The sequence below is a fragment of the Mauremys mutica genome, chromosome 25 (genome assembly GCF_020497125.1).
Source record: "Mauremys mutica isolate MM-2020 ecotype Southern chromosome 25, ASM2049712v1, whole genome shotgun sequence".
NCBI lineage: Eukaryota > Metazoa > Chordata > Testudines > Geoemydidae > Mauremys > Mauremys mutica.
Genome location: NC_059096.1, coordinates 4,244,607 through 4,264,974, shown reverse-complemented (window position 1 = coordinate 4,264,974; position 20,368 = coordinate 4,244,607). Strand labels below are relative to the sequence as shown.

Below are 20,368 nucleotides of genomic sequence, written 5' to 3'. Positions count from 1 at the left end.
AAAATGTCAAGCTATAATACCCCTCTCCTTCATATATCATTTGGTTTCTTAGATTGCAAGTTCCTGGAGGGCAGGGATTTGTACAACGCTTGGCTCTAGGGGTTCCTGACTTTGACTGAGGCCTCTGGGCCCCACTGCAATGTAAGAAAAAGTAAACACATTCATCCCCGGAAGCATTTTCTGGTTGAAATTTACCAGATGTCATTTGGATCAGTTAATTTCTTCCAGCTTGCTTTATAATACCAGACCCTGAGCCCACAGCTGCAGCTGCCTATATGGAACCCCAGGGGAGTTAATGGGGATCTATACAACTGCAGGGTTCTGCCCATATTGCTGTAGCTGCAGGATCAGGGCCTGACAGGTGACCAGCTGTGACTCCTGGCTGGATGTCTCTGTGCAGCTCCCTCACTCCACCCAAACAACTGGGCTTTTTCTCTGGGTGTGACCTCTCTCATTAGCAGCAAGGGCTGTTTTATTTTCACAGAACTTCAGGTCTGAGATGGTCAGAATGTCTATACTGGTGCTTGCAGTGGTGATAGTGTAATGGTGGGAGACCCCCACCCCAAATGCTAGCATAGGCAAGGCCCCTATAATCCCTGGCCTTGTTTTCACACTATACAAGAAGCCACAGCATCCAGAATGCAGAGCGTTGCCTGATTAGGCCTTGCCCAGCTTTGCAACATGCATAACGCAACTTAGAGCCTCTGGGGAGTCTAGATGGCACCACCCCCTGCCCTGGGGTAGCCTCAGAGTCTACGGAGCCCCAAGTGAGACTCCATCATGCTGCTTATGAGGGGGCCTGTGTTAACAGCTCTTGTGCCCTAGATGGAACTAGATTAGCGCACTCCGTTAGAGCACTGTATTCCCACCACCTCACACTGCTGCTGAATCGCTCAAAAGCCTGCCCATGTCACTGCATGTGCGGGGGGACGGAGGGGAAAAAACCCCAAACCAAAACAACTCAACAAACACGAGGCAACCACTCAAAGTGTCCTCCAGGCAGGGGCCGTGTCTTCATCTCTCTGGGTACCATAAAAATATTAACTGCTTCTTCTCCCCAGGGCTTGAGCCCCCTAGGTGTCATCCACCTGGCTGAATAGGAACAATATATTTTCCCATTTTTCTCCCCCCTTAATGCTCTGTATACATGAAGATCTGTTGACAAATACATGTGTTTTTTTTAATCTATCTAGACTCTTCTATAGATAGAGATTAAAGCACCTTGTATTACAGGTAGTATCTTCCCCGTCTCTCTGGGGATGAAGGTCTGGGCTGGCCCACAGATTCTCTTCTGAACACATGGGGAAGGCCATGCATGAGCTAGTCATCCTGCGCTATCACCTGGCATCAGTCAGCCTAGTTCCAGAGCAGCTGGTAAAAGCAGGAGCCCAGATGCTGCATCAACAGCGCGTATCCTAGGCGAATAAATCACCCGTAACAACAAGCTGTTAAAATAGAACAAGTGAGAACAAATATTTTATTTTAGCTCCCATTTCTTACTCCTAATCAGTGTCTCCAGGTCTCCATGGCACCCGGAGGGGCTGGCATCGGGGGTATGTGAGAAGCAGCTCTTTCGGCATCAGTGGAGTGGGAACACAGTGACTTCGCCGAAGCAGGACGAATTCACCCGCAGGTCCGGGGTGTTGCGACGATAGCCGAAGCACCCGTTGTAGCCCTTCATGGGTTTCACGTCTGCCAGGAAGCTGTAGTGGCCGCCCACCTGCTCAGAAGAGTGGCCTGTGGGGAAGAGAGTTGGCCCCATCAGTCTCTATAGCTCCTTCCTTTCCAGCTGTGCTCCATCCAGCGACTCACCCAGGCCACTGAGCGAACTTGGACTGGTGTGCAAGCTACACACAAGCTCGGTAGCCTTGTCAATGCTAGGGAAAACTTAGTAAAAATCCCCCACCCGTTCAGCTCTGCTATTAGCAACTGGGAGTCCTGGTGGGCCCAGGCCAGGGGCTGCTGGCGACAGTTAAAGCAACGTGTTGATTTGACCTGCCCTAAGTGTGAGGTGACACAGGCTCAGATTCTCTGGAGGTGCAATTCAGAGGAAAGACAGGCAAAGTCAGCTTGGTGCTGTCTGGATGCTGAGCATCAAAGAGGCCCTAGTGTCACTTAGCCTCTAAAGACACATGAACACAGCGTGAAAATTACAGCCCTAAATTACAATAGTTTTCCCAAGACCCATAACTTGCGGAGTGGGGACTGGGGACCAGAGTAGTGCCACCTATGAAGGCCCAAAGCAGGGCCCACACCCCACACCAAGGGTATTTTCTGCCATCCCCTTGTGAGTTGTTTAGGATTTCTGTACTCTCTGCTGCAGGGGCCAGGACATGGTAAGGTCAGAACCAGGGCTCCCAAGTTTACTAATTCCAGAGAAACAGTAGCCTAGTGGCTATAGCACCAGCCTCTGACATATAAAACCTAGGTTCTATTCCCAGCTCTGCTGCTGGGTAATCTTAGGCAAGTGATGGCCTGTCTCTGCACCTCAGTGTCCCATCTGTAAAATGGGGGTAAATGATAGCAACCTCCTTTGTGAAGTGTTAAAATTGAAAAATGCTGTTATATTTATTTAACAGAAAGGAATTTTTGCCAAGTGATGCTGTGGAATGCAGCATTGTTGACTCTTACAATTTTATCATCTGGGATTTTTTCAGAGAGCCCCAATCCTGGAATCAAGTGATTATACAAAAAACTCAGCTTTCCTTTAACAGGATATAAGTTTGTAGCCTTATGACTGAGGAGAAAAGCTTGCAAACTTGACACCTTTACCCCAACTTTTATGAAACCAGAAAGCACGTTAATAAAAAAAAATAACACCAATATTTATTATTCTTTTAAAATCTCATGATTCTTAACCCAATCGGTGATACATAGAACTGATGATTGGAAAAGAGCTTATTGAAGAGAGTCTTACCTGCACCTGCCCAGTTCCTCCTGTTCAGGTACCTCTGCCCTGGCCCATAGATGTGGAAATAATCCACTATCCAACCATCCCTGGATGTACCACCTCGGTGCTGGGACAAGTCAGAGAAAGAACAAAAACTCAGAGCAAAGCCAGATTTTGGCTCGTCCCTAAATCCCAGCATGAAGAGTCTTGTTGATGTCAATGGCAAAGTTCCCATTCACTTCAGTAGCATCGGATCAGGACCTAACAAACCAGCTACCTGATTTTGTCCTGTCTCTAAAGACACATGAACACAGCGTGAAAATGCACTGCATTTAGAAACAGCTCTGGGTATGCACTCATAATGTATCTGGGGTGCATGAAAACAGGATCTTTATTGTTCCAGAGTCCGAAGCTATGCAATCCTGCTGCTGTGAAAATATCTTTAATCAATAATAGCTAATGAGATGAAATACATAAAATATCAGATATATCCAGAGAATTCCCTCTAAAGCGACAGGGCCAGATTAATCACTGATGTAACTCTAGTGACTTAAATATGGTACCAGGTTGTGCATTAGCTAGCTAACGTTTGTAGAGCTCTTTGAAAGTGAAAGATGCCCTAAGTCTGCAGCCGGATCTGCTAGCACAGACCTCAGTGCAAGTGTGGAATCCCTTATGATGGCTTCCGGTGTCCATGCTAGCAGATCTGACTGCAGGAACCAGGTCTAAATTATTTATTAAGCACCAACCGTGTTTGTCATTGTACAAAGCACAATGAAAGACACAATGGGCATTATTTTCATATATTCTAAAGCCAGAAGGGACCACTGTGATCATCCACTCTGCCCTCCTGAATCTGTATTTGTTTAGCTTCAGCTTCCAGCCATTGGGTCTTGCTATATCTTTATCTGCGGGACTGAAGAGCCCATTATCAAACTTTTTGTTCCTCACATAGGTACTTATAAACTGCGACCAAATTACTCCTTAACCTTCTCTTTGTTAAGCTCTTTCATGGAGTGCATACAAATGCAAAGGATTATTATTTCAAAAGTTTTCTATGAAGCATCGGTGAGATTTTAAACAGTAAATTGAGATGAAATGCGATTTCAGTTAGCTGAAAAGAATACGAATGAGCATTATCTCTCTCGCTTTCTCACCATGGCTTGGGTAGCACTGAGCTTCTGTAAGCAGCACAGAAAGCATAGACAGCAAGAGGACAAGGTCAGCGCAGGTAGATCATGTGTGACGATGGTAGCTTGCCCTGTATATTTTTCTTTACAAAATAAATTTCACACAGACTGCAACAGTTGTTCGCTTTTTGATCAAAACATTTAAAAAAAATTTTTTTTTAAACTGATCTGATATTAAGCAACCAAGAAAAGATCCCAGCTACATAAAGAACCACAAAATCACCATTATTTAGAGATTATTCCTTTCTCGCACCCACCTTCAGCTGGAATTCTTAAGCAGGGAGAACATTATGCTGGGGAAGAGGAGTGAGAGGGAATTATGCTGTCCACTAGTGGCTGAGGTAATACCACATCATTCTTTGAATTATAACCACAGTGTTATAACCCAACATGCCACAGATCTGCCTGTTATTCTACCAAAATCTGGACATCAACATTTTATCAACTGTGTCATTTTCAGGACCCAGATCAATTTGTCCGTCTATGGTTCTGTTTTCTCTTTAAATGGCTAATTTTTGCTAATCCATGACTTTCCTTCTCCCTTTTCCGCTTGCTGGTTTGACCATGTATGGTGTTTTCTGACATCACAGTTAACTGAAAATGACACAAGAACCATTGTGAGGTCAGAAACAGCAAGGATCTCAAAAATCTAAGCAGAGGAAAAGTGAAATTTGAGAGGCGGGGAAGGGGATGGACTTCTAATAAAGTTAATCACAGGTCATTTTATTATTATTTGTATTGCCTGGGAACCCCTGTCATGGCCTGGATGGTACAAACAGAACACAAATATCAGAGGGGTAGCGGTGTTAGTCTGGATCTGCAAAAAGCAACACAGAGTCCTGTGGCACCTTATAGACTAACAGAGGTATTGGAGCATGAGCTTTCGTGGGTGAATACCCACTCCGTCAGACGCATGTGACCAAATAGTTTACAGTCTAAGGTACATTTAGTTTTTAGTTCTGAATTTGCTTAGAAATTTGTCAATTGAATATGCCAGGGCAAGCTGCGATGGTGGGATTTCTTAATCTTCCCACAAAGAAACCAACCATCCTCTTTCACCAAACAGCTCCCCCATACTCCACATTTTTGATCCGCAGGCTTCCTGCTTTGCAGGAGAACTGTGTAAAATTCTGTCTCCTCTGAGACACCTAATAGCCAGACACGGTTTTTGCCTTTACAAATAAACCCAATTTTTTGGTCATAGACACAGACTCATGAACTAAGATGGTAGCTACACAACCCACCAGGGAGAAAAGCAGGACGATCGCATTGCCACGGGCTCCCCCTGCGGTTCGTTCATTTCAGCACCCAGGCGAGCTGCTACCCAGTTCTCCTCGCCCTCCAGAGCCCTGTAACTCCCCCTCCTGGGGCCCAGCGAGCCGGGCTGCGGCCACGGGCAGCGGCACCGTACCTGCTCCGTGCTCTTCAGCAGGGCCTTGACCGCGGGGGACGCGAAGTAGCTGGCGGCGTGGCCGTCCAGCTGGGCGTTGTAGGGGGGCAAAGCGGACCAGAGCTTGGGCGGGATGTGCGCGTAGCTGCCGGCCAGCGTGTCCACGGCCACCCCGTCCAGGATAAAGCCCTTCTGCCGCTGCAGACACCGCCTGCTCAGGCAAGCCATGGCGAGCAACGGCGGGACCCCCGTCCCGGCGCCAGCCCCGGCTCCCTGTGAGCCCCCGGCCCGCGCCGCCGCCTCCCTGCATTGTTACGTTCGGGCGCCGCCCCTGGGACGCTCCCCAGAGCCAGCTGCGGGGCAGCTGCCCGCCCCGGCTGGGAATCGAGAGGCCGGGGGTGGGGGGGCACAGGCCTCCCCATCACCCGCCCCCCAGGAGCGGGACCCGCCGCCCAGCAAGGCTGCGCCCAGCCGAGTCGCTCCGTCCCGCCACGTGGGGCTGGGATGGAGTCAGCTGTTAGCCAGCCGCAGGTGGCTGCGTGTGTGTGTGTGTGTGTGTTAGCAGCTACCAGCCCCATCAGAGGCGGCCGGTTTGTTTGGGGGTAGATTAAAGCGCCACGGGGCGAGGGTCAGTCTAACCTATCTCCTGCTGCCTTGCCCAGCACCTGGGCACCGCTGTAAGCGAGTCCCTCATGCTCACATCAAGCCATCCAGAAAATCAGGGCCCATAGGCCCTCCCCTGTGCCTGCACCTGGGAGTCGAAGCTTCCTTTGGAGAGGGGCAGCAGCCCCCAGGGAAGTGGTCTAGTCAGGGCCACTCAAACTGCTTAGCACAATCAGAAATGGACAATCTCTAGCACAGGGGTAGGCAACCTATGGCACTTGTACCCAAGGCAGCACACGAGCTGATTTTCAGTGGCACTCACACTGCCTGGGTCCTGGCCACTGGCCCGGGGGGTCTGCATTTTTATTTAATTTTAAATGAAACTTCTTAAACACTTTAAAAACCTTATTTACTTTACATACAACAATAGTTTAGTTATATATTATAGACTATAGAAAGAGACCTTCTAAAAATGTTAAAATGTATGACTGGCACGCAAAACCTTAAATTAGAGTGAATAAATTGAGACTGGGCACAGCACTTCTGAAAGGTTGCCGACCCCTGGACTAGAAGCAAATTAAAACAGAATTGGGGATTTATTTCCAGACCATGCAGGGAGTGCAGCGAATGGCTGCACTGGGAAGGGGTTGACAAGGGCTGAACCTACAAAGCCCTAGAAAAGCCAAACTTTCAGGGCACAGTATTATTGTACGATTTAATTTGACTGAAGGACTTTTCCGCTCCACACAGGCCCTGGTAAAGATCCAGATGTGAAGCCCTCAACACTTCATGAGGAAACCCCACCCCTATGCATGCTCTCAGCAGGCCAGCTCCTGTATGCTGAAAAGTTACAGCAGCATAACTAAGAGTCAGGAGTGAAAATCACACCCATAATCAAGCAGCTATGTGGACATAACCCCCACTGTAGATGCAGCTATGTCGACGGAAGAGTGCTTCATTCAACATAGGGCTTGTCTACACCACGCAGCTTTTAGTGACAAGGCGGTGTCAAGCCTTTTCGCTAAAAGTCAGCGTGTGTAAACGCTCTTTGTCGGCACTTTTGCAGACAAAATACTTCCAGCCCCGCGAGCGCACTCCTGCCAATGAAGCTGCGTTCACACGGCCACTTGCATCAGCAAAACTTTTGTCTTTCGTGAGGGGCTTTTTTTAAGTACCTGTGAAAGACAAAGTTTTGTCGACAACTTTGCAGTGTTGACATAACCATAGTTAATATCTTTTGTGGAAGTGGTGTTCCAATACTGACCGAAAAACCACTTGTTGGTGTCTGCTCCATAAGTGTGGACATAACCAATATGCTTACACAACCCCTAACTTTCAAGACCATAGGGTAAAACCACCACACCCTTAACTGACACGCTGGTATAAAGAAGGAAAATTGATTTATTTGCAATTCCATTCAGTCTCACATCCACAGTTTTGCACTTAACAAAAAACAAAAAAAAGTTGGGGATAAGACATGTCCCATCACACAGCATAAGGACTGAAGCTTTTTGCACTATGTAGCAGCCTGTACTATCACTTTTTGCAGGTTTCACCGTAAATGCTGTAACTCCGGTCTTAAAAAGTTAGAGAGCCCATCAGCTCATCCTTAAAAGGTATTTGGAATTCAAGTCTGCACATATCAGTTTGTGATGTGGCATTATTTGTCAAATAAGGCATCTTAGTTCACCTTCAAGCTTGTTTCACCATTCCCAGGGTTTAGTAGCACATGCTGCAGCCATCGCCTCCTCCAACAGTGGTGGGCTCTGCTATGCCCTTGGTCCACATTAAGCACGTTCTCAATAAGAAAGTTCCTTTCCTGAGCTTACTCTACGAGACCCAATTACCAATGCTGTCGTTCAAACTCAAACAGTGCTTTTCTCACAAAGCTTGTCTGTCATGAGCATCTTATACAGTAGAACCTCAGAGTTATGAAGGAACACCTCAGGAATGGAGGTTGTATGTAACTCTGAAAAGTTCATAACGCTGAACAAAACGTTTGTTCTCTCAAAAGTTCACAACTGAACATTGACTTAATACTATGTCATGTCACACTATGTTCAAACTTTACTATGCAGAAAAAAAATGCTGCTTTTAACCATCTGAAATGATACAAGCACAGAAAGTTTCCTTACCTTGTCAAACTTTTTTTTTTTAATCTTCCCCCTTATTTTTTAGTAGTTTACATGGAATACAGTACTGTACGTGTTTTTATTTTTTCCTTTTAACTCTGCTGCTGCCTGATTGTGTACTTCCCATTCCAAATGAGGGGTGTGAGTTGACTGGTCAGTTCATAACAGGTTCTACTGTAGTACCAAATGTAAAAATATCAGGTAGCCGTTGCAATGCGAAGGACATTATTCTGTCATGGGTTATTTCATGAAGATCTGTCTCCTGGTGCAGAGTCACAGGTTTTAAAACCAAGTTGCCATATTCCTATTGGAGCCTCAGGCCTTGTCTACACAAGAAAGACATTTTGGTATAACCCTAGGGGTGATTTAAAACAGATATTGTTATACCCATATAACCCCTTTCTGGAGACTCTTATTCTGGTATTAGAGAGCCTTATTGTAGTTCAGTTTGTGTTGCTTGGGAAGGCGTTTAAACTCAACAAAAAAAAAGTCATACTTTTAAGTGTATCCACACAAGGTACTATACCTATATGACCAAAGCTGTAAAGGTAAACTCTCCCCAGGCAGCCACGCCCTCGTGCTAGGAGCACCTTAGCCATGTTTGTTAGGGAGGTGATGTTCCAAGCTTTACAGTATCAACACAGACATTAGGAATTTTGGTGCAACCACTTTTATTTTATCTTTACAACGAGGATGGAGCAGGTTTATGCGATGCTGCCAGCATTGGAGGCTATCCTGGGCCACAAATCTGCACATTCCTTAGCCACAGGGCCTGTGATTGCTGAGCCTGTAAAAGTGGGAAAGGGAAAAAAAAGTTAAGAACTAGTCAGAGCTTATCTACACTCCGACCACATCCCTCTTCTGCGAGTGCTGTTCAGGCAGCTTGTAGCATGTTAACAACAGAGCCATCACGTTCTCTGCAGGAGCATCCAAGATACCCACTTTTCACGGCATTAAGGATAGCTTTGGTCCTTTTGCCTGAAGACAGTGGTGCTCTCCTTGGGCCAGGAATGCAGACATTTGTGCTGCACTATTCTTTATGAGTTTGCTCTTGTCCAGTGCAATAGATTGCCATCTGTACCTTTCATTTCCCCTTTGTTATTTACTATCACTCCCGCGTTGTCTTCAAAATAGAGGAACACCCCGTCTTTTCTCCGGTACGATTTCCGCTGCCGAATTACCACTGCCGGGTGCACTGCAGGGAGAAAGACAAGCTCAGGATCCTAAATGTCCAAGTACAGCCCAACAGCAGAAACTCAAAAGGAATCAGCCAGGTACAATGTTGTGCTGAACAGTAAGTGTCCTCTTCTGAGCCCTACCCTTGCAAAGCCTCAATAGGCAATAGGACGGGCATATAGGATTTTGGTCCCAGTAAAGGTTTCCTGTTGTATGGGGATTGCCACCAAAGTTATTACCATCAGTGGCCTTTGGGACTGATACCACCAAGCATCCATGTCACAAAATGTTTTTGTTAATGGCTTCATCTGAGAAGCCAAGGACTGGATGGGCTACAGAAACTGTGAAGAGTAGGTTTGAGGTGGGAGCAGTCCTCCTGGCTATTGTCTGCTCTGTGAGCAAAAGGGTCTGCAGTTTCCCAGCCTGTCAAGCCAAAGCCTTTCACCGGAACTACATTTATGACGAGCATTTAAAGCGGGTTTCCACCCTAAACACCACTCCAAACATTTACTTTGATTGCAAGTCTTTGGTATTTAGTTTCACAAGGGCTAAGACTGCTTCTTTGCTGAGCTGCAGTGTGCTGGTTCAGAAGGAAAATCCAGCTGTGTGTGTGTGTGTGTGTATATATCCATCAAAAAAAAAAAAAAAAAACTAGTCCAATGCAATATTACACTTGAATGGTATTCAGTCACTCGGATGCAGATTCATGTTCTAACCCTGTGCTCAAACAGCCTTTTGTAAGGTAAACCTGGCCACATTTCTAGACACAAGGTCACTCCCCACAGAGACATCCAGCAGGGAAAACACTTAAGACTAACTGAAAAAATATATACTAATAATCAAACCAGAATGTGAACTTTCAGGACTGTCACGCCACTCATTGAAGTTAACAGCACATGCTGCTGCTAACCTCACCCAAAAGTGAGGTTTTGCTATCCCCTTCCACGACAACTCGCGGAGCCACTGAGCACAGACCCAGCAAGTGCTTTTTAGAAGGGGGAAGCTGCTGCTTCAGAGACAGGCTGCCTACTTCCAGCATCATTGTTGGGAGGAGCAAGGCAGTTTCAACATACCATGTGGAAGGGCTGCCTTTCCATCTCCCAGAGGAAGGGCAATCTACAAGGGACTAGGAAGTCCAGCCGCAGATGGAGGCCTGATGAGATCATGCTGTTATGTCAGTTCTAGTTCTGTCTTGGGTATGAGCTGCAATGCTGCGATCATCGTACATCAAGGTTAGACCCAGCATACTCTACATGCACACCCATGTTTGTGTTACACCTGGTGACAAACACAACTCAGTTGTGTCCAGACAGTATTCCCACCTCCCTCCCCAAAGAAACAAATCATTTTTGTAGCACTGCCTTGAGGGAAATCTGGGCACCTAAGGTCCTAGACCTACAGCACAGCACGTCTGTAGCAGACACTTCCAGCCCAGCCCACGGGACACTTCCAACACTCACCCTTCTTCCTGAGCTCAGGCTTGCCCTTCTTGACAGTAGCCATGACCATGTCGCCTACACCAGCAGCTGGCAGCCTGTTCAGGCGCCCCTTAATCCCCTTCACAGAGATGATGTACAGGTTCTTGGCACCTACAAGGAAAAAACCATTTTGCATTAGCCAACTCATCACATAACAGATGTCCCCTCATGGGTCACTGTCACACCGCTCATTGAAGTTAACAGCACATGCCGCCACCTCACCCAAAAGCGATGCCTTTTTTATGCCCTTCCACGACAACTCACTGAGTCACTGACCACAGACCCAGCAAGTGCTTCTCAGAAGGGGGAAGCTGATGTTGTTGCTTCTGAGGTAGGATGCATTTTTAGCATCATTATTGAGCAATAAGTTTAAATTCTACAGAAGCAGATTAACAGATACACAGATGTTAAGGCCAGAAGGAACCATTATGATGATCAACTAATCTGGTTCCTGGCATAACCCAGTAATTTCTGTGTCAAGCCCATAATTTCAGTTTGACCTTAAGCAGCATCTCTCTCAGCAAGGTATCCAGTCTTGATTTAAAGATTCTAAGTGATTGAGAGCCCACACAGTTGTTCCAATAGTTAATTACCCTCACTGTTAAAAACTTGCACCTTAATTTCTAGTGCAAATTTGCCTGGCTTCAACTTCCAACCCCTGGTTTCCTTTAGTCAGTTACCTACACAAACCCTAACCAGATAAACAGACAAGGCAGAAGGGCTGCTGAACCAGAAACAAGTGATATTGACTCCAGAAGGGAGCCAGACAGACTCACCTGTGTTATCTGCACAGTTAATCACAGCTCCCACCGGGAGACCGAGGGAAATACGGAATTTCGCACCGGACGAACCACCACGTCCTGTAGGTTAAAAAGAAAAGTATTTGTAACCTCTTTCCTATATCAGAGATGATATGAATCATGATTAAAATTAATAATTTTATAGTTTAAATAAAATAAATGTATTTAAAGTGATTTTTAGAACCCTTACTAGGAGAACACAAACTCAAACGCAAAATTGATAAGCAAATAGCCAGTGCCATGTTTGCAACCGATACCATCTTCTGATGCACTGGAAGACTGTGCTACTAAATCAATTAGACGCTTCTGAAAACCCCAACCACAAGTGCTTACATTTGCACCTAATTTGGAGCTATTTTTGAAAATTCTGGCACAGTGCATATGAGAAAATTCACAACAACTTTGTTAATGTACTGAAACGCTAAATAATTCTTCACTGTTAACAATGATACAGTCTTGTTTTGAAATGACAGATTTTACAGGAAGAGAGGTTTTTAATGAAAATACCATTCTAGTCTCTGAGGCTATAAATGCTTATATGTGAATAAAGCTACAAATCTATTTAAATATTTGCAGCACCAGGGTCGTCACTACAATAATTCGTTTTTTTGCCTATATCACACCATAATTCAAATAAAATACCCTACCAGCAGGGGCATTAATAACAAGAGTACTGAGTGATCTCTCCATTTGCTATAAGTTTTAATCTAAAATTGCAACAGCACAATTATCCAAACAGTCTCAAACCTTATTGAAACCGGCTATTTTAAAACATGCGATTTAAAACGCTCCACTCAGGCCAATGCATTTTTAACCTGCCCATCCCTGTAGATTCTAGGCATCAAACACATTACTCAGCCCAAGGAAAGCACCGTATCTCTCAGCCACTTTTCTTTCTCTTACTTACAGGGCTTGTTCCTCCTCTCGCGTGCCGAGGTGCAAGGAGCAGTTTCCAGCCATGAGACAATCCCAGGTCCTGAGCTCCCCCCGCGCCCCTACCCCCAAATTGGGCCCTGCACCGAGGATCTTATTTCGATCCTAATTTCTCATCCACATGGACCTCAGCACTCACCCTTCCAAGCTAAGGCCTCACCCTGAAAGCCCCCCCCCCCAGGGCCTAGGCCCTCCCGCTCCTTCACAGCCTGAAACCTCCGCACCCCCTCCAAGGCCCGGGCTCCTCCACCCCTTCAGCGGGACCCGCCAGTCCCCCTCCCCAGCGGGCCTGTCCCCGCTTCCTTCCCTCCCTCAAACCCGGCCCCGAAGGGAGCTCGGGCTCCCCCTCGTCCATCCCCCCGGGTCCCGGAACCGCGTGACCCGCGGGGCCGGAGGATGGCGACGGATGCTCCCCGCCCCGGGTGGGAGCCGCTCTCACTAGGCCTCACCTCGCTTGGACATCTTGGGTCCAAAAAAAAAAAAAGAGAAAGGGTGGCGCAAAGGATGCTGGGATATTAGTTCCCGCACGGCGCAAGGCCTACTACGTCACACGGCGTCCCGGAAACCCAATAGACACGTCACATGACGGCACGGAGGCGGTGACCTCCCTCGACACGTGACGCAGTTACGCCCTAGTCCCTCATCACGCGATAAGGAATGGCGCTCTGGTCTCTGCAGTCGCTGGTAGTCTCAGTGCACCACAGTGCCACCTATGGAGGCGCGTGGGGAACTGCAGCCGATTGATGTAAGATCCTTAGCCCACCAAGCACACGTGGCACAGGCACTAGAGGCAGGAAGGGTTGGTGGTAGGTTGATGGAGAAGGGGGGCATTTGCAAAGGCAAATCCTCCCAGGATTGAAGTTTGGCATGGGCACCTGGGGTAACAGGAAAAAGAACAGGAGGACTTGTGGCACCTTAGAGACTAACAAATTTATTTCAGCATGAGCTTTCGTGAGCTACTCCTGTTCTTTGTGCGGATACAGACTAACACGGCTGCTACTCTGAAACCTGGGGTAACAACGTTGCTCTGGTATAAAGTGCTTTGGGGTGGGCAGGACCGCAGTTTTATTCCCATCCAAACACCCCTTCATCCAATGCCAGTGCAACAACACAAAAACCTCCCTCTCCCAATTCCCTCTGAGCATCAGTTCAGAGGCAGGCACCCATGCTATTAATAGAACCCTGCAAATCTGTGGATACCTGCTTTATATCGTCAACCATGTTTGCGGATCAGATGCGGATACAAATTTTGTATCCTTTCAAGGCTCTGCCTATTAAATCACAGCATGCAACACTACTTGTTACAGCATCTGTGTTTCTGGCAGGGGCGGCTCCAGGCACCAGCGCAGCAAGCACATGCCTGGGGCAGCAAGTCACGGGGGGCGGCCTGCCGGTCGCTCTGAGAGCGGCAGTCAGTCAGCCTTCGGTGGCATTTGTGCGGGAGGTCCGCCGGTCCTGCGGTTTCGGTGGCAATTCGGCAGCGGATACGCTGAAGGCGCTGGACTGGCAAATCACCACAGAACAGCTGCCGAATCTGCGTTACCAGCAGACCTCCTGCAGAACCGCCGCCAAATACGCGTGACCAGGGGACCTTCCACAGAAACGCTGCCGAAGGCTCCCTGACTGCCTTGCTTGGGGTGGCAAAAACATAGAGCCACCCCTGGTTGCTGGCCCAATCAAGTGCAGCAGATCTGTATGCCTTATGATTTCAACCTAATTTTGAGAAGGTCACAGCTAAGGGTGTGGCACTCCTCTTGCAGGATATGAGTTGGAAATTAACTGGAGCAGACTTAAATTAAAACCATGGAGAGAAAATAGAGAATCTTGCCAGAGAAGGCAAATAATCACAGGGAAAAAAATGACATCTATCGGAGCATCAAAACTGAGACTAGATACAATCAAAACTACATTTGGTTCCTGCAGTGCGAAATGTCAGCAGCTCAGAAAAACAGATTTTTTTCCACAATGCAGACTTCTGTATTGCAGGATCTGGATGAAATCTGGCCCTAAATAACTGCCATATACTTAGGGATCACGGATTGTAAAGAAGCCCTTTTTGGGGGGTTTCAGAATTCACTTTGCAGTTTTGTTAATTATCAAATAGATTTGTTTTGAAAAAAGCCTTTTCTCCTCCCAGCCCTGCCTCCTCCAATCACATCTTCCCATCCAGAAGCCTGCTGAGTGAAGTAACAATGCGGAATTTGTGACTTCTCACTCCGTTCTAAGACAGCAGGCAGTAGGCCAGCCCTTCATGTTTTTAAACAGTCAGTCCTGCTTTTCTAAGGTTTGTTCCCTTCTGGTACAGTGACAAAACTGGTATTTGATGGGGATGTATGTGCCATTTTGAAGAGCTGGAATGATGTTCCACACACGGTATGGATAATGTCATGCCGGCAGGGGCAGAGCGGTGCATTCTTCTAAATGGCACAGGGCTTTGACTTTGCCATGGGTTCAAGTAATAAATTTTTTTTCACTTATATAGCACTTTTCTTCAGCAGATCTCAAAGCACTTTACAAAGGTGGCAGCCGCACATGCTCTTTTTCCACTAACTCTAACTATGGATTTTGATTTGCTCATGTAGAATCACAGATTCTGTAATTTGAGCACAGAAAAGTGCTAGAAGTAACATACAAGCTCTAACAAGTAGGGTTTGGGCAGCATACCGCACATTCGCTCTTGCAGGGGGGCTGTGTCTCTGTGCTAGAGTATGTGTGTAGCTCAGAAGGTTTCTTGCCACCTGGGTGGGTGCTACCTTGTTGCAAATTGCAGTGTGATTTAGAAAGGCCAAATAAATGCAGCTTAATAGTAAATAAGAGCAGCATTCCCATGCAAAGTCACTCGAGTTCATTAATAGTCTCTCCATGCTGTATTTTATCTTTCATTGAAATGAACAAGGGAAAGAGTGACAGTAATGAATCCCTTTTAATCATTGTTTTACTTTAGTCTCACAGTAAGGGCTGTTTCACTGCTATTCATTGTGAGAGCCCCGGAGAGATGTTCGCCTTCAGTAACAAAGTGGGTGGGTTTGGTGGATGAAGAGCCCAGGATGTCACACTGGGAGTGTGTCAAATGAAAGGTTTCAGAGTGGTAGCCGTGTTAGTCTGTATCAGCAAAAACAACGAGGAATCCTTGTGGCACCTTAGAGACTAACACATTTATTTGGGCATAAGCTTTCATGGGCTAGAGCCCACTTCATCAGATACATGAAGTGAAAAATACCTGCTCCTGTATTTTTCACTTCATGCATCTGATGAAGTGGGCTGTAGCCCACGAAAGCTTATGCCCAGATAAATTTGTTAGTCTCTAAGGTGCCACAAGGATTCCTCGTTGTTTTTGTCAAATGAAAGGAGAGCAAGTCTTGTAACAGAACAATGCACATGCTTATCTCCCAAATGGGAAGATAGTGAGGAGATGGCCTTCAATAGATAATCTGCCTCCCTTTAGCTCTACTGTTGCAAGGCAGTGAAGACATGGGGTCAAGCTACCAGCATCATATCATCTAACCCCATGCAGGGCAGCTCTAAGCAGTACAGGGCTTAACATGTAGATGCTCCGCCTCCATCTACACTTGGTTTCCCAATATTGCTAATCCCAGTGGGATAACTGTGCACAATGTCCCTCATATAGGCCAGCCTGACGTCTGGGCCTGATTCTTCCCTGGCAGAATACAAGTAGCTGTCATCAAGGTGAACAGAATTATTGATGTCGTATGGGAAGGTGGAGGGGTGGAGAGAAAACAGGCCCCAGGAAGGCAATAGGAGGGAAAGAGTGAGTATATGTTGTGACAATTTTAGGCAGTGATCTGTTTATACAGAGGAGGTAGAACCTGTGATTTCAAATAAGTAGTAGTCCCTAGTTCAAGGCTAAGGGTCTCTTTGTTGTTCTCTTCCTCAAATACACTTTTGTTTCCTAGGGACTGAAATGCTTTGGTCTAACTAAAGTCTTGGGGTATCTGGGTGGAAATGAACAGCCTGTGACATAGAGAAGGTAAGACTGGATGATCTAATGGTTCCTTTTGGCCTTTATAAAACTTTTGAATTCTGACTGATTTAATGAACGCTATTACTATGTATAACTCTAATCCTTAGTGTGTCTTGAATCCATCATGTGCTGACCTGGAGGGATCATGTCACATTTCACACACCCTGTCTGGAAGCAGCTACAGGACAATCAAAGACATTGAGAGAGGCAAGGTGGGTGAGGTAATGTATTTTACTGGACCGACTTCTGTTTCACAAGCTTTCAAGCTTTTCTCTTCCACCAGCAGAAGTTGGTCCAATAAAAAGCTTTCGCCTCCTCCATTGCATCTCTCTCTTAACTTCAGACCAATATGGCTACAACAACACTGCAAACAATCAAAGGAGGTGTTAAGGGGGAATATTGCCCTGGCAATACAGTGGCTATGCTAAAGAGATTGGAAATTGTTTCTTCTCCCCAGAGTGTCCGCCAAGAGGGCCGTGGAAATGCCCTAGAAGAACAAGAGGAGAGGTGTTTGAAGCTACTGTGCAAAAATCTCTGACCCAAGGGGAGCCTTTTGGCCATGGGACCTGAACACACTAAGAAGAGCTTGTTGCACGGGCAGAGAGACAAGGCCTGAAGCTTGAGCAGAAGAGGAGGGTCTTGGGACCCTCAAAGGACTGATCAAAACCCACAGGGTTCTCAGTGCTGGGAGGACATTACGGGGAGGGGTTTGAATGCAGATGTTTGAATATAGCTGGAAGGGTTTTATAAACGTGTGCATGCGTTTAAGAAGTTACTTTGCAAAGCCTCTGAGTTCCTTGTTGTAACAGTCACATGTCCCCAGAGCAGTGGTTCTCAACCTGCGGCCTGCTAGCGGCCCGGTCAGCACACAGCTGTGACCCACGTGACATCCTCAGACCCATACGGGCAGTGTATATATTGTGTGGATGCGGCCCACGTAACACACAGAGAGCTGCATATGCAGCGCACAATGGTAACTAGGTTGAGAACCACTGCCCCAGAGAGTTAGAATGTAAACCAGAGCGGCTTTTTGGGCGGAGTGCTGGGAAAAGGCAGGCTGGGGAAACTTGTAGGGTTAGTACAGATCTGGGGGCAGAGACCACCTGGTCTCACTTCTTAGGAGGCGCACTAGGCAGGGAATCAGGATTCTTTGCTGCTTTTACAGAACCAGACTAACACGGCTACCTCTCTGATACTTTATCCAAGGAGTGAGCCCAAGAGGCCAGAGGGAGAACCTACATGCTGCTCAGACTCAGTGGGCTTAGAAGAGCTCAGTATGTGAGCCAAACACTACAGCCTGATGAGTGTCCAGCAGGGGAAGCGTGATCTGATCTTTGTATATGTCCTGGGTGGGGGGCCTTCTGGGGGAGAAGGAGCTGCTTAGAGCAGGAGGCTCATCAGGGGGATCTGCGGCTTGCCCCCTGGGGCTCTGTCTTCCAGCCAGGCTCACTGTGAAATCCTACATGGAGACAAGGCACTTGTGGCGCTGCAGACTCTGTCTTTGCTGCTTAAAAAGGTGTGTGTGGGGGGGGGTTCAGTGTGTGGTAAAAAGCGTGAGGATCCTAATACTATGAGGTAGCTAGGCAACACCAGCGGTGACACCCTCTCATGGGGGTTTTCTCGCCTAATTTATCTTGCAGTAAAACTAGAGCCCCTTGCCTCCCCGATGTTTTTTTTTTACAGCAAGACAGCTAATACAGGTGGATTATCCCACAGTAACCCCCCCCCACCTTTTTGGTCAGAGACGAGCCCAAAAGAGAGAAGAGAGCAGTTAAGAAGCATCCCACATGCACAGAGAGGTGCTGATGTTGGAAGCATTTCACAGGTTTAGCCATAAGGGACACCTCCAATAAGCCAGGATTTGTAACAATCAATAGTTGTTTTTTATTTTGGTTTCTCAACTGCTACATGCTGGATGCAGTATATTTGAAATATATGAATTATTAGGCCCATAATGTCACAGCTCCTGGTTAGAATTTTTTTTTCAATGGAACCCCCTCTTCTCCACACTTCTACCAGCTGGAGAGGTAGAGCTGGTGGTAGAACATTGACTGCAGATCAAGCTGTCTGGTTCAACTCCAGATATCTTCACCCTCCCCCCAGCCTTTTTTAAAAGGATCCAGAAAGCACTCGTGAATTTGGGGCTGAAAAGACAAGGAGGGTTGTGCCTGAGCTTTGAATTAATCCTTGTGTGGTCATCAGAATGGATTAACTCGTGTGCATTTTTCCTTAATATTATTATATTTCAGCCCTAGTGATTTTGTGAATCTCAAAGCAATTGAGCCACATTGTGAAAGAGATTTTCATCTAGTGGCAGTAAATTATTTTAATTTATTCTGGGAGTGTCTAAACCTAATTTCAGGATGGAACTACAAGTGATACTGAGTGTAACAGTTCAACTATCCTGCCGTTCGAGCCCTCCCTGTATACAATACTAGCAAAGTATCTTGACGGCTTGAAAGTTAATAATGGGAAATATATGTTTCAAATAATTACTTCAGTAGCAAACAAATATCTTGCCATTTCATGGCCACAAAATTAACCACTGACAATAAACATGTGGTTTGTAACAATTGAGAGAAATACAATGTAACACAGCCCAAATACTGTGCAATGTGAGTTTCTGTGATATAAATTGTTGGCTTGGCGTTCATGGTATGCATCCACAACATTTGCCAAGGCTATGCTGAGAGGAGCAGCTCAGCAGGGATTTTTCACATAAACTTCCTTGGTTAGAGTATATTCAAAATTCTTTGCATTCACTAGGTTTCTCAGAATTGGAAAATGATTAGATTTAAGTTTAAAAATGTGAAATCCCTAATCAAGCTGAGATGAGAAGGCATTAATAAGCACCTAGACATGGCAGTTGTTTCCGTTATAAATATGTCAACTTGGTTCTCCCTTGTTAAAAAGACTCATGGGTATGCCAGATACGTTTGTACAATAGCAAGTTAAGTAGGTCCTTAATAGCTGTCCTTTTTCAATCTACGCAGACAGCTTACTCAGAAGGCTGATATATTGGCATTGAGAAATATAACTGACTCTGTCCATGCAGCTCTGGAAAGGTGGAAAACACACCCCATTAATTATTATTTTGTAATTTGTATTGCCTCTTGAGCTCAAAATGGCTTTCCGTGGTTTTGACCCGGATGCCTTTTTCTACATCCTCTCAGAAAATAGAACATTTGTTAGGAATTGACAAGTATCAGAGGGGGAGCTGTGTTAGTTTGGATCTGTAAAAGCGGCAAAGAGTCCTGTGGACCTTATAGACTAACAGACGTATTGGAGCATGAGCTTTTGTGGGTGAATACCCATTTCGTGGGTGAATATCCATTTCGTCGGATGAAGTGGGTATTCACCCACGAAAGCTCATGCTCTAAAACGTCTGTTAGTCTATAAGGTGCCACAGAACTCTTTGCCGCTTTTAGGAATTGAGAGTCTATCTACTTGCCCTTTGCCATGATGAACACCTTAATGATATCTTTTAAATGTAGCCATGAAAAAAAATTATTCACTCTCTGATGATGAGTAAAATTTTACAAGGCTGATGAAAATAATGTATTACTAGTAGAAAGCCCAAGAAGTGAAGAGACATGGAATAAAAGATCTTGCTTTCAGGGGATATCTGAGTTGTCGAAGTGGAGAGATACAGCCTGTTTCAGATGACAGGCACTGTAGAGAAGAAGGCTCTTGCTCTAACAGCAGGGAGGTTATGTACAGAGACAAGAAGGGCCAGTGCTTCCCAAAGCATGGGGTGTGCCCCCCAGGTAGTCACAAAGGATTAGGTGGGGAGT

General features: G+C 46.2%; 2 protein-coding genes, 1 long non-coding RNA gene and 1 other non-coding gene across 4 annotated transcripts; 1 reads left to right on the top strand and 3 right to left on the bottom strand.

Moving 5' to 3' along the window:
• Positions 1-1,456: 1,456 nt before the first annotated feature.
• Positions 1,457-5,948, bottom strand: C25H17orf98 (chromosome 25 C17orf98 homolog). The gene is made up of 3 exons (XM_044999440.1): positions 5,492-5,948; positions 2,918-3,017; positions 1,457-1,737 (listed from the first exon to the last, which is right to left on the bottom strand). Exons 1-3 carry the CDS (start codon positions 5,696-5,698, stop codon positions 1,580-1,582), a joined length of 465 nt encoding a protein of 154 aa, XP_044855375.1. The 5' UTR covers positions 5,699-5,948; the 3' UTR covers positions 1,457-1,579.
• A 2,911-nt stretch (positions 5,949-8,859) lies between these two features.
• Positions 8,860-13,121, bottom strand: RPL23 (ribosomal protein L23). The gene is made up of 5 exons (XM_044999441.1): positions 13,042-13,121; positions 11,636-11,719; positions 10,842-10,970; positions 9,287-9,400; positions 8,860-8,992 (listed from the first exon to the last, which is right to left on the bottom strand). The coding sequence occupies exons 1-5, from the start codon at positions 13,052-13,054 to the stop codon at positions 8,910-8,912; spliced, it is 423 nt and encodes a 140-aa protein (XP_044855376.1). The 5' UTR covers positions 13,055-13,121; the 3' UTR covers positions 8,860-8,909.
• LOC123356595 lies at positions 11,034-11,166 on the bottom strand. Its single transcript, XR_006575395.1, has one exon. It is a non-coding gene; the product is annotated as a small nucleolar RNA SNORA21 (small nucleolar RNA).
• Positions 13,122-14,806: 1,685 nt separating the features above from the next.
• On the top strand, positions 14,807-17,310 carry LOC123356307. The gene is made up of 3 exons (XR_006575310.1): positions 14,807-14,876; positions 16,507-16,580; positions 17,032-17,310. It is a non-coding gene; the product is annotated as an uncharacterized LOC123356307 (long non-coding RNA).
• The last annotated feature ends 3,058 nt before the right edge of the window (positions 17,311-20,368 follow it).